Genomic DNA, 13803 nt, shown 5'->3' on the forward strand with positions numbered 1-13803 from the left:
GTCAGTCTTTACGTTCTGAGTTGAGTTCAAATTCCGCCGAGGTCGATTTTGCTTTTCATACTTTCAGCGTTGATAAAATATGTAACAGTTGAACAGTGGAGTCGATGTAATCGACTAGCAACCCTTCTCCGAACTTGCTGGCCTTGTGCCAAAATTCGAAACCAATATCAAAATATATAGCATTAATGAAATTATATAAATACCATATCTAATTCAGCCATATTAAATAAGAACACGTGACTAAGCAAATGTGAATGTAGTTTTATTTCAATAATGACGCTTTTTGATGATAATATATTTTATTCTAGAAATACTAATTCTTATATTTCCAAGAAGTAAAACAGCCACAGAAATAACAAACACTCTTATAACCTATGGAAATGCTCGGAGGAAACCCATTAATCCAAATAGTGGAACTGCATTACACGCAGTATATATTATAAGAATTGCGATGAGCCCAAGTTTCTATAATGTACCTATCGTAGCTTTGACCATTCTGAGCATTGTCATATCCCCAAAATTCTCAGTGTTTATGGATTTTCTATCACGGGCATCAAAGAAGAGATTATGGGCTTCCAACCTTTGAGCAGCCTATTACAAATTAGCCATAAATAAAGCAGTATTTCTGATGCAGACCAGAAATTGTCAATGGTTGTCCTTGAAGTTTATTGATTGGCATGGCAAAGCTTAAGTGTTCTGGGAATTAAAGAATTCAAGTCTTTTAAATCGAAAGGAGATATTTGTTGTTATGAGTGGAATCTTGAGTAAAACTGCATATTCTGCTTTGGTGCACTTAGCGAGAACAGAAGCGTTGATGACATAAAGCAATATACGTTTCACTATTAGTTATGTGCCATTGCACAACCAAGGTTGGTATAAATTTTCGTAGTAACACTATTGGGGACAAGCGAAAGCCCTTTGAAAATCTCATGAGTTTTGCAAGTGAAAATTGAAAACGTTGTCCAGTATTATTGCCGTGGCAGAAACGCCAGAAAAGGGGAGGCAAGACAGAGAGAAAGGGAAAGAAATGGAAATGGAAGTTGTGACAACAGTCAGTTGAAAGATAAAAGGAATAAAGAAACACTGGTTAATCGATACAGGTGTAAAGTAATACACACGCGTCATCATTACTCGAGGTACTTCTCTTCAGCTGCTCATGTCAGTATTACTGAAATCGAGTCTTTACTTTTGTCTTGCTTGATACTGCTGTTAGCTTTCGTGGTGTTTATGTGCTGTCTGTCTGTGGGCATTCTGCTGAAGGTGGCCTGTCATTCATGCGGTATTACTGGTATTCATGGCGTGCTTCACGTTCACTGTAAATCTCAAGTCTTTTGTAAGATGTATTCTATGCAGTAATAGCCTGTAATCTTTCTTGTCGTTGCTCGGCTGTTTCTGCCCTCAAAGCTCACGTTTGGATGTTGTAAGTGTGGGAAATCTTAAACTTGGCTTTAGTGATCGGAACATCACATCAGTTGTAATAAGAAAGAACTAAATAGTTATGACCGAAATTTGAACTTCCACCCACAAAATTCGACTTCCAGTAGCTGACAGTTATTGAAAATGGTACATCAGTTGATATTGAATAATTCAAGCAGGAAGTCAGTTTTGGGGGATATGAATTCAAATTGTGGTCACGACCAACAATAGTCCTCCCTTTTTATGAATGATCTGTTACAAACTAATAAATATTCAAATGTGAGAGAATTGAAGAAATGTAATTTTGAATTGAAATACAATTGCAAAATAAAAGATTTGCATGGTTTTGCAAATGCAAGAACTGGCGCTTCGATATGAAAAATGAAAGAAAATGAGATAGAGAGTGAGATATAGAAAGCGAGTGGGGAAGAAATTCAACGAATGAAGTAAAGAGAGGGAGAGTCCGGTGAGGGAGGGTAGAGGTAGTCGTAGAGTGAATGAGACGGAGAGAATGAAGAGACAATGAGAGAGGTAAATGTCAGCGAAAATACAAACTGACGAATAAGAGAGAAAAGAAAGAAAAAGTACGAGACAAAAGGAAAGGTAGAATGAAAGTAAAAGAATTTGGTAATGGAAATGAGAGGAAGTAAAGAAAGAAGATATGAATGGGAAGAAGGCGGCGAGCTGGCAGAACCGTTAGCACGCCGGGCGAAATGCGTAGCCGTATTTCGTCTGCCGTTACGTTCTGAGTTCAAATTCAGCCGAGGTCGACTTTGCCTTTCATCCTTTCGGGGTCGATAAATTAAGTACCAGTTGCGCACTGGGGTCGATCTAATCGACTTAATTCGTTTGCTTGTCCTTGTTTGTCCCCTCTATGTTTAACCCCTTGTGGGCAATAAAGAAACAGATATGAATGGAAAGAGAGAGAGAGAAGAGAGAGAGAGACAGATAGGTAGACAGACAGACAGAAAGAGAGAAAACTAGAAGCAGCAAAACTTTCAATGGCGAACAGAAAAGACAGATGAGAAGAACGCGATTCAGAAGTGAAGGAGCAAAAGGGATGACGATAGATACATGAAAATGAAAGTAGACATGCGTGTAAGAGATGCTTAAAGCATTACATCAATTATGAGTTTTGGAGAAAGGTGAGCAAATACACATATAAATATATGTCTGTGTATGTGTATGTGTGAAGAGGGGGAGAGACAAAGAGAGAGAGAGGTAGGGTGTTTATATTTAAGATGTAGAACATATTCAAACAAAAAATAAATTTGTTTACTGAATATGTGTATAATAGGTGGATAAACATACATAAAGAAAAACATGTCGTCTCCATAATGAAATATTGGGTTGGTGCATAATTATTGCGGCTTTTCTTCAACAAATTTATTCAACAAAAACAATAACAACATTTAACAAAAACACCTTTAAATGATTATTCCGGAGCATATTCACCATCTACTTCAATTACTGCTTCCCTTTTGCTTGGCAGATGGTCAGACCGGCATTTAAAGATGTTTTTGTTAAATATTGTTATTGTTTTTATTGAATAAAGGTTGTTGAAAAAAGCCGCAATAATTATGCACCAACCCAATATTGAGGTTTCTGATTGATATGTATACGTTTGTAACCAATGCAGCTTTCGCAATCAACCAGTGGGTTGGTTGATTGGTTGGTTGCTTGGCTGCTTGGTTGCTTGGTTGCTTGACTGGTTGGTTGGTTGGTCGGTCGGTTGGCTGAGAGGTAAATTGTTTTTTTAAATAAAGAAACCATTTGAAAATTCAGCCAGAATCGGTAGAACGTGGACCAAAAGGCATTGCGTTGTTTGGTTAATGCCCTTTACATTCTAACTTCAAATAGCGCCGAGGTCAACTTTCTCTTTCATCTATCTGGGGTTGATAAAATCGATTAAACCCTTCCTCCAAATTTGCCGCCCTCTGCTGATGAGTTTTATTGTTCATGTCGAAGCTCGTGTTCACATTGCTTGTCATTGATGTTCTGCTGGTTTGCTTACTTAGTCGCAATGAAACGAGGTTGTCGAAATTCCTGTTGGTAGTGTTACTATTTATACCATAAATTTTTACTCTTTGATTCGATTTGGATTCTTGGCACGATATGTTGAGCAGCCTCTTGACTGCTTTAACGAACTCTTTGCTGCCGATCCAGTACACTAAGAACCCTGAACTGGAATGTGAATGCACCAGAAGGGCCACGAATAGATACACTTCTTCCTGTAGTTCATCCTTTGGATCGCATGCGATAACAAACACATATGGACACCAGCAAAACATAAAAACCGTAAAGAGAAGGAAAATCGTTCGGGATGTTCGGAGAGTTTCAGCCAACCAAGATTTCTTTCCTCGGATCTGGTTGCTATCGCTAAGTTTACATATATCCATTTTAGTCTTCTGTATCTTTCGTAGGATCAACAGGTTGAGAACACCGACTGACAAAAGCGGTGACATGATAAGTACAAGCGTTATGTACAAAGTATAAGCGTGGTTGGCCACCCTGTTCCAAACACACGCATGTTGTTTAAAGTCGTATTCGTGACCACCCAAGCCGAATATATTGCCCGATTCCAACAGGAAGGAAACTAGCCACACCAAAAAGATGGTTGATAGGGAATTTCGTCGATTGAACACCTTCCCACACATTTGATTGTGACAAACGAAAATATACCTGTTGATAGTTGCCATGGATAAATTGAGGATGGCGCAGACACAGGCCGTGAAACAAAGCGAACTGACGAATTTACAGTAGATTGATCTCCTTCGAAAGAACTCTTCGCCTTTGATTACACCTGGAAAAGAATACAAAGGAAATATCAAACAGTACTTCTGAAATCGGATGTGTGTGTGCGTGCGTGTGTGTGTACCCGCGTGCACATTATGTGTAAGAGAATGTGTGCTAGTGTCTCTGTATATATGTATGTATTATGGAGAGAGAGACACGTAGAATCTCTGTTGGCCTTCATAAACATGCTCTTCATGGAGCTTGAGCGGTTTAAGTCAGCGCTAGAAGAAAAACGATCATCTTTCGTTTCAAGACGAAAAGTGTTCTTCATCAGGATAATGCTCGGCACATACAGCGAGGATGACATTCCAAAATCTAGATCAGTTTGAATGGAAAATGATGCCCCACGCACCATATTCGCTGGACATTGCCTCATCCTGATTATCATTTATTCTGCAGTCTTCAAAATCATTTGGACGGAAAAAAAGGGTAAAAAAAAGGGGGTAAAAATGTCCTGGACCTCTGCTTCACAAATAATACGGCGCTTATCCATAATGTGACATCGACGATTGTCTCGGACCATATCTTAATAGAACTAACAATGTGTGAGCTACATAAAAATTGCAGACACGCACAGTACTAGAAGCACCCAATTCCTCCCAAGCCTGAACTTTCATAAAGCAGATTGGAAGGGTATGTATTCAGAAAGAGATCATGGAACGAAACTGGTCTACCAGTCTCACTACGTACGATATTTACATAGAGTAGCATTTTATGAGAATTATGCATGGCATACGAATTCAGTTTTCTCCAGAGAGAATGTTAAACCAACGGAAAAATATAATCCCCATGGATAGGAAGATTTAATGAGACAATAAGCAAAGCTCTCAAACCGTCTAAATGGGCCCCTAAAGGATAGCAAAGGGTCCTATCTCAAACAGACATTGCTCGAGATCGAAAATTAACTCAAACTCTCCCATGAAAAGAGGAGGGCAGAAAAAGAAGTCAAGGGTGTCAAAAATATAAAGACAAACTCAGAAGCATTGTATAGACTTGCAAAAGAGTCTGCTTCAGAGCGGTACAAGATAGGGTTACTGCTCGAGAAAAATGGCTCACCGACTGCAGACCCTTAGAATGCGCAATACAGCAATGTTTTCACACCTCCGTTAGGACACTTGCAAATAGCCATGCCAGATAAGTTCTTCGGCACCACAGCTCTACATAAAGCGGTCGCAATTATTGATAACCTCGAAATAGAGGAAACTGATGTAATATCGGCCATTGATGAAATGAGCTCAATCTCAGCCAGAGGCCCTGATCGATTTCCAGTAGTCCTCCTAAAGAAATACAAAGGGTCTCATTCTTCGTTGATGAAGCACACGTCGTTTCGATCCGTACGCCGGTCAAATATTTCTGTAACTGTTTTTAAAAACATAAAGCCCGCTTTGTTTTTAGTACTACGGACCAGTATTACTTTCTTTTCTTTGGAATTATTCCTAGGGGACGCAAACACTGTCTTTCATAATACACCTTCACCGCGTAGGTTGTTATTTGTCTATTCATTTATTTATTTACCTGTTATTCATTTTACAATAAAATAAGTTTTAAGTTTCGTTTAACAGAAGTTTACAAATTGATTGTTATGTTTACTAACAATATTTTACGTATATTTACATTCAAAATGGCCACCTTTAGCTTTCACCATAGCTCTTAGCCTTTTCTCAACAGAAATGCACGACTTATCATGTTTACATAATGGGTAAATATAGTTGCTGCACCCAGTAATTATTTTTCCGAAGCTGACTCATATCAATGCTCACAAACCATGTACATTTGTTTAAAATTTACACTTTCGACTTTTATTTTTGGTAAGGTGTGAATGTCTTTATTTACAAAGGTGCCCACTCCTGCAATTTTTTTCGATTTAATGATGTTTTTTCAGACGAATATGTTTTTAAGCGTGTTTACTGCTACGAGGTTTTTGACTAGAGTTCTCTTCCCATTACCCAAGACCTACATATCTTAACTCGTAAAAAAATACTTGTACAACTATTAATATGTAAAAAATATACAATCATGAGGTATTCTATCCGTCAAAATAATAAGGTGAATGTTCAAATATCTTTAACATACCATGTCTCCCTCTCTCCTTCTCTCTCTCAAAATGTGACCGCGTGTGTACCGTTGGCGATTTTTTTCCTCCGTCTTCCCTTCTTTGGATCTTTCCTTTTCCTATGTTTCTGACGAAGAGCTCCGCTCGAAACGTTAAACCTTCCTTCTTCCCTTCTTTCCTGAGCGTCCAATAACACTATACTTGTTCCACGTCCTCACGTTGTTGTGTTTTCTCTTTGTGTTTTCATGTTTGGATTAACCAACTATACATACATACATATATATATATATATATATATATATATATATATATATATCACTTTGATCACTTTGACCGACCAGTACGTCAGGCGTCCATTTGACACCGCTGGTCACAGCCCGCTGTCCACTCCTCTTTGGATCGCGCCTTTCTCATCCACGTGATCCCAATCGTCCTCCTGAAATCGTAATTCCACCGTCGCGGAGGTCTTCCGGGTGGTCTTTTCCGCTCATGCTGACGGAGCTCGACATCAAAAGTTCTGCAGTAGGTCTCAAGATGAACCGCATGAAAACAAAGGTCGAATGGTGATCGGCAGTGATGAAATAGAGGAGGTGAGAGAATATGTCTACCTGGGACAGGAAGTAAATATGTGCCGGGATATCAAAAGGAGATCTCACGGAGAGTAAGGGCCGGATGGAAGGCGTTCAATGGCATAAGGGATGTGCTCAAGGGAAGGTTGGACAGGAACACCCGCACCAACCTCATTAACAGTGCAGTTCTGCCTGCAATGTTATATGGTAGTGAAACATGGGCTACCACAAAGAGAGAAGAGCAAAGAGCGTTGCGTTTATAGATTATGAGAAAGCCTTCGATAGCGTCGAAACCAACGCAGTGCTGAACTCGCTGCAGAGGCAAGGAATCGAAGCGCAATATGTGCAGCTGCTCAGAGAGGCAAATTCCGGATGCACCACCGACATAGCTCTACTGTCATCACCCATACGAGTGCCGGTCGAGAAGGGAGTGAAGCAAGGAGATACAATCTCCCCAAAACTTTTTCACTTCATGTCTCGAACAGATCATCAGAGGCATCGAATGGCAAGGTGGTGTCAACATCAATGGCGAGCTCCACACTCACCTCCGTTTCGCTGACGACATCGTACTCATCGCTGAAAACATGGATCAGCTTCAGACCATATATATATATATATATATATAAATAGTTATCGCCATACTAATATGGCATTCTTATAAAAATAAGAAAAAAGCTGTCCGCTTATTAGCTCCATGAGGCCATCGCCTTAAGTTAGCTATTTGATACACAAACTGTATCCATATAACCTTCGAACAAGGGAGGTCAGTCGCTCCACACTACTTGACCGGCAGCTACAGACGCGTTTCGGGGTATTGCCCCTTTTTTCTTATTTTTATAAGAATGCCATATTAGTATGGCGATAACTATTATTTTCCGGGAACGCTGCCGCTGTTCTCTTTTAGAGAGACTTAGTTATTTTAATATTTCTATTATTGAAAACAAGTGGATGTATTCCACCGAAACTAGGTAAATAAAACCATCGAACAGAGATTGTCGGAAGCGACACCTACTGGCTGGCTACGCTGCATTGAAAAGGGGCAATACCCCGAAACGCGTCTGTAGCTGCCGGTCAAGTAGTGTGGAGCGACTGACCTCCCTTGTTCGAAGGTTATATGGATACAGTTTGTGTATCAAATAGCTAACTTAAGGCGATGGCCTCATGGAGCTAATAAGCGGACAGCTTTTTTCTTATTTTTATAAGAATGCCATATTAGTATGGCGATAACTATTATTTTCCGGGAACGCTGCCGCTGTTCTCTTTTAGAGAGACTTAGTTATTTTAATATTTCTATTATATATATATATATATATATATATATATATATATATATATATACATATATATATACATACATATATATATACAAAGGGATTTGTATGATTGTGTATAGAAGAATATATTACTCAAAGGAATTCCAACTCTGTCTGTTTTTTATATTTTATTTATATTCTTATAATATTAATATAGGATATAGAATATATAATAAGAAAGAAATGAAATGAAGTATTGATTGTCTTACTGAACAAATGGAATATTGAAGATTAAATATTAAATGTCTATTCTCATTGAACTAGCAAATTCTTTCTTGTATTTAAGCATTCATCAGGTTCAGATTGTGACAGGAACGCCTCGACTGTGAATCAATACTTCATTTCATTTCTTTCTTACTATATATTCCATATTCTATATCCTATATTAATATTATAAGAATATAAATAAAACCTAAAAAACAGACAGAGCTGGAATTCCTCTGAGTAATATAATATATATATATATAATTTGGGTGAATAAATGTCATTGTTCAAAGAGTAATTCTCCACGTTATTAGTTTGAATTAAGCTTTGTAGTGGTAGTAGTAAATCTTGTATTATACACACACACACACACACATATATATATATATATATATATATATAAACTGTATATATATATATATATAAACTGTATATTATATATATATATATATATATATATATATATACTATATATATATATATATATATATATATATATATATATTATATATATAAACTGTATATATATATATATATATATATATATAGAGAGAGAGAGAGAGAGAGAGAGGGGGGAAGAGAGAGAGAAAGAGAGAGAGTCATCTCATAAATAATGCGGTTTTTTCAATTGCATGAGCTAAAAGTTGTATGGGGGCAGGATAAACTACCTGCATCAACTTGCTATAAAAGCAGGTAGTAATTTTACCATGTACTTATTCTTAGTGCAAATTTTAAAGAGTGCAGTTCGATTTTAACATTTATTTTTCCAAAGCTATAATGGAAGTGACAAAAGAGCATATTTTGATTTATGAGTTCAATAAAGGCAACAACGCAACGGGAAGTGCGAGGAATATTAATGCAGTATGTGGAAATCGAACAATAAGCGTAAGTAGAAATTCCGAGCCGCAAACTACAGCCTTGTCCTGGAAGATCTTGCAAACTCTAGGGGAAAAATCCCATCACAAGTGTTGAGGAACTTGCAGAGAAGCTTGAATTTGGTCATTCAACCATTCATCGACACCTGCATACCATCGGAAAAGACAGCAAATTGGGTCAATGGGTTCCTCACAAACTTCCCGAGTCTAATCACGCGCAGAGAGTGAATGAGTGCTCTTCTTTGCTTTCACGTCTCAGGAATGAACTTTTTTGGAACCGAATAGTGACTGGAGACAAGAATGGGTTCTCTATAAAAATTACAAGCGCCGAAGACAGTGGGCAGAGAAAGGAGAAACGCCGGCACCCCAGGCTAAAGGCCTTCCCCCACGTAAGATGTTGTTGTCTGTTTAGTGGAATATGAAAGGTTTAGCCCACTTTGAACTTTTAAACTCAAACCAAACGATAACAAAGGAGATCTACTGCGAGCAGCTTGAGCGGTTGAAGTCAATGCTAGAAGAAAAACGACTCTCTTTGGTTTCAAAACGAAAGGTGTTTTTCCATCAAGATAATGCTCGGCCATATAGAGCGAGGATGACATTCCAAATGCAGAATCAGTTTGAATGGGAAACGATGTCCCACGCACCATATTCGCCGGACATTGCCTCATCCCGATTATCATTCATTCCGCAGTCTTCAAAATCATTTGGATAAAAAAAATCTGAATTCTGTAGACAAGGTCAGAACAGTACTGGAGGAGTACTTTTCGTCACGGACAATTGGATTCGTCACGGACAGATAGATGGAAGAGCATTGTAGAAAATGAAGGAGGGTATATTTTAGATTAAAAAAGAACTTTACCTATCTTAATTTTGAAAAATAAAAGAAGCGTAATAAAACCGTATTGTTTATGGGATAGATCGTTAGCCACTAAACCTTTTTCTATTTTTCTCTCCCTGTTTATGTTTGTGTTCCTTTCTGTCGAAGAGCGTACGCTGGAAACGTAACAGACTTTCTGACTCCCGAACATTAAACTAACACATCTGTTTGTTGTTTACACATCCGTCTTCGTCTTTTTGTAAATTCTCACTATATATATATATATATATATATATATATATATATATATATATATATATATATATATATATATATATATATATATATATATATATATATACTTTATTTAAAGCAGCAGAAAATTCAACAAAATCTGTTACTCTGAGTTTCTCGTTGCCGTTCATCAGACAGTTTTTGCTCGAATAGCAAAAACTGTCTGATGAACGGCAACGAGAAACTCAGAGTAACAGATTTTGTTGAATTTTCTGCTGCTTTAAATAAAGCATATTACTCTACCACTGGTATTTGAGTACTCTTTTTTCCACCTTGTTTTACATTATGTGTTTACTCCGTATATATATATATATTATATATATATATATATATATATATATGTACAAATGTTTTATCAAAAGGTATCGGGATTGGTGCTATATAAAAGAAAACTATAATATATTTCAATTTGGTATTTAATGTCCTTCGAAGGTGACCCTTTCTGAGGCCACTCACTTTATCCAGCGCCGTTTCCAATGATGAAAGCATTCCTGGAACTCTTTTTGGTTGGATAGCTAGCAACTGCCTCTTCGCATCTCGGCATCTTGTTGGCGTTTTCTACAGCAATGACTAAGCTTTGGTTTCGGTGTCATGACCATGAATGCACGATTCGTCACCTGGTATGACCATTTTCAAAACGTTTCCGTATTTCTTGACACTCTCAAGGATATCCTGAATAGCTGAAACACGATCTTTTTTTTTTCTCGAGACGACCACACTCAATACACTTTACTTCCAAACACAGCTATAAAACAACGGAAGTGGGCGCGAACGTTATAACTTAGTTCGATCCGTCCCAAACGACTTCACTCTGCGTACTCTAGCTCCGTCACCGTAGCACCAGTCACGATATTTTCTGATGAAACCATATGTATGTGTGTGTATGTAAGCAATTATGGAGATAAGCTAATTAGACCCATCAATTATATTAAATATATATTAAGTACATCAAATACAAAATATGTACCACTACTAAGTGGCTTCTATACTGGGAATATCTGGATCTGATCTCATCTGTGAATTATATGTGTGGATGTGTGTGTGTGGGTATGCGATGGTTTTCTTTTCTTTTTTTTTTAAGCAGCGTCGATTTTTACAATTCTGTAAATAATAATAATAGTATTTTATAAGCTTAAAGCTTCTATGCGATCGCCGTGCAATGACTAAAGAAAATAGTCTAATAATGGGGCATATAAGCCCTCGACGGAAAAAAGTAGGTTTTCCCGTACATGTGGGAATTTAGTTGGAACCAGCTCTATTATGTAAACATTTTCAATGTCACATAATGTATGTGTGTAGTTAAAAGCTTTTAGGCTGCAATATTTCCTCCAGGAAATATTCCGGACAAAACACCGCAGCCTAACAGCGTTTAACAACAGACATATATTATGTGATATCGATAATATTTACGTTATAGTGCTGCTTCTAACACTAAATTTGAATTTTGATTTACTTGTACAGCGTTATTTCATATCAGTAGATAGATTTTACGCTTTCTCCATATACTACAGGCCAGTGATTCGAATTCGTTTCGAGGGTGAATCGTGTACACGGTACCAGTGAGCAGAAATAATTGCGGAATATTGATGTGTCGTTCACCTCCGAGACGGTTCGCTTTGCTTGGCTTTGGTGTATACTTGCTTTTAACCTACTACCTCTTAAAAGAGACCTTCCCTGTACGAAATACCGCTGCGTTTAATAGCACACATTTAGCACAGTAATCATTCGCCATATCGCGGTTCACCTATCGCGCCCTCAGTACATCGCAGATTCTTCTGGCTAATATATGTGAATTTATATCACGGACTCCTCAGTATATCGCAGGTTTCTGCGGCAGACAGGTATTTATATTTTTTTAGATTTTAATTATTTCTGTGGTAAAATAAGCATTTTCACGCCTAAAAATTAATGAATTAATAAATAAAAAATACAGTACAGTACTGCACTATATAACACATTAATTAAAATATGTTAACAGAAAATACCTAGTGTACCATAGATGAGTAAACAAAGAATCACACATACTGTATGGAAAACGAACCCTGGGAGGCGAGTGTGTGGTGTTGCTTTGCATTTATAATAAGATAAATATACACAAATTACGAAACTTATTTTTAAAATATATGTACAGTACAGTACTGTTTCTTCTTGGGCGGATTTTCACCTATCGCGGGAGGTTTGGGGATGTAACACCCACGATAGTCGAGGGCTTACTTTATATGTGATTTTATACGTGTATGTATGTATATATATATATAATATATATATATATATATATATATATATATATATGTAGGTCCCGGGTTGAGTCGGGGTTAACCACAGTAAATAAGGTACTCAATACATAGAGTAAATTAATTTATTTTGTAGAAGGAGCTTCTTTTGAATGAAACGGTCCTAGTTCTGTAGAAGCTCCTTCTACAAAATAAATAAATAAATATATATATATATATATATATATATATATATATATATATATTATATATATATATATGTATGTATGTACGTATGTATGTATGTATGTATGTATGTATGTATGCATGCACGTACGTACGTACGTTTGTATGTATGTATGTATGTATGTATGCATGCATGCATGCATGCATACACACAAAGACACGTGTGTGTGTGTGAAACAAAGTGACAAGAACATGAATAACATTAGCTTCAAGTAGGCAAGAAGAAGAATGAAAATCGATTTAGAAAGTTCTTGGAAACTTACCAATAGCACAGGCTGGCAGGCTGACATAATTAACGCACATGTCGGCCAAACAGAGGTTCATCAGAAATATTCGCCCGACTTTATTTAGCTTTTGGTTCTTGTAATGAATAATGAAGCTGATAGGATTGGTGATCATACCGAAGCTGGATACGGTAAGCAATATTATGAGGTAGATTATGGCTAAGATTGGTTTAGTCTGCAGGAGAGGAGTTCTGTATATAACAGGTGCCGTTGAGTTGAGAGGAGACACTGTGACCACAGAATTTGATGTCATGTCTAGGGTGAAGAACGACATGTTAGATGTGGTCAGGTCATGAAGTAAATCGAATATCATGGTGAGACGAACGGAGACGGAGTTCGATATGAGGCCACAGCACGGAAACTGAACTCCAGTAACAGACTGAAAAATAGAAATAATGGTTTAATAGTTCTGTATTTGCGATGTAATCGACTTAATCCCTTTGTCTGTCCTTGTTTGTCCCATCTATGTTTAGCCCCTTGAGAGCAATAAAGAAATAAGAAGTTAGTTCGTCACAGAGTTAGCCGTTTACAGCGGAGTGGATGGCAGTAACGCGAAATGAAATGTTTTACTCAAGAACACAACGCACTGCTTGGTCCGGGAATCGAACACACGATCCTGTGATCGTGAGTGTTACACTCTAACCACCGGGCCACGCACCCAAACAGGTTTTAAATTAGAAAAACCATTATAATAACTTTACATTTCTTCCTTTGGGGTGCGAT

The 13803-nt window shown here is 37.4% G+C and overlaps 1 protein-coding gene and 1 long non-coding RNA gene across 2 annotated transcripts in view; both read right to left on the reverse strand.

The window, feature by feature from the left end:
* Positions 1-1155: 1155 nt before the first annotated feature.
* Positions 1156-13803, reverse strand: part of LOC118763404 — a 21202-nt gene continuing 8554 nt past the window's right edge. The window contains exon 3 of the long non-coding RNA XR_004999154.1: positions 1156-1168. This is a non-coding gene — a long non-coding RNA (uncharacterized LOC118763404). The remainder of the gene's footprint in view (positions 1169-13803) is intronic.
* The window catches only part of LOC115212083 (melatonin receptor type 1B-like), a 12948-nt gene continuing 2087 nt past the window's right edge, over positions 2943-13803 (reverse strand). Inside the window, exons 2-3 of the mRNA XM_029780909.2 lie at positions 13060-13459; positions 2943-4219 (exon numbers count right to left, since the gene is read on the reverse strand). Of these exons, the coding sequence (XP_029636769.1) occupies positions 3285-4219; positions 13060-13393 (1269 nt within the window). The 5' untranslated portion in view covers positions 13394-13459 and the 3' untranslated portion in view covers positions 2943-3284. The remainder of the gene's footprint in view (positions 4220-13059; positions 13460-13803) is intronic.

Source organism: Octopus sinensis, linkage group LG5 (genome assembly GCF_006345805.1).
Source record: "Octopus sinensis linkage group LG5, ASM634580v1, whole genome shotgun sequence".
Taxonomy (NCBI): domain Eukaryota; kingdom Metazoa; phylum Mollusca; class Cephalopoda; order Octopoda; family Octopodidae; genus Octopus; species Octopus sinensis.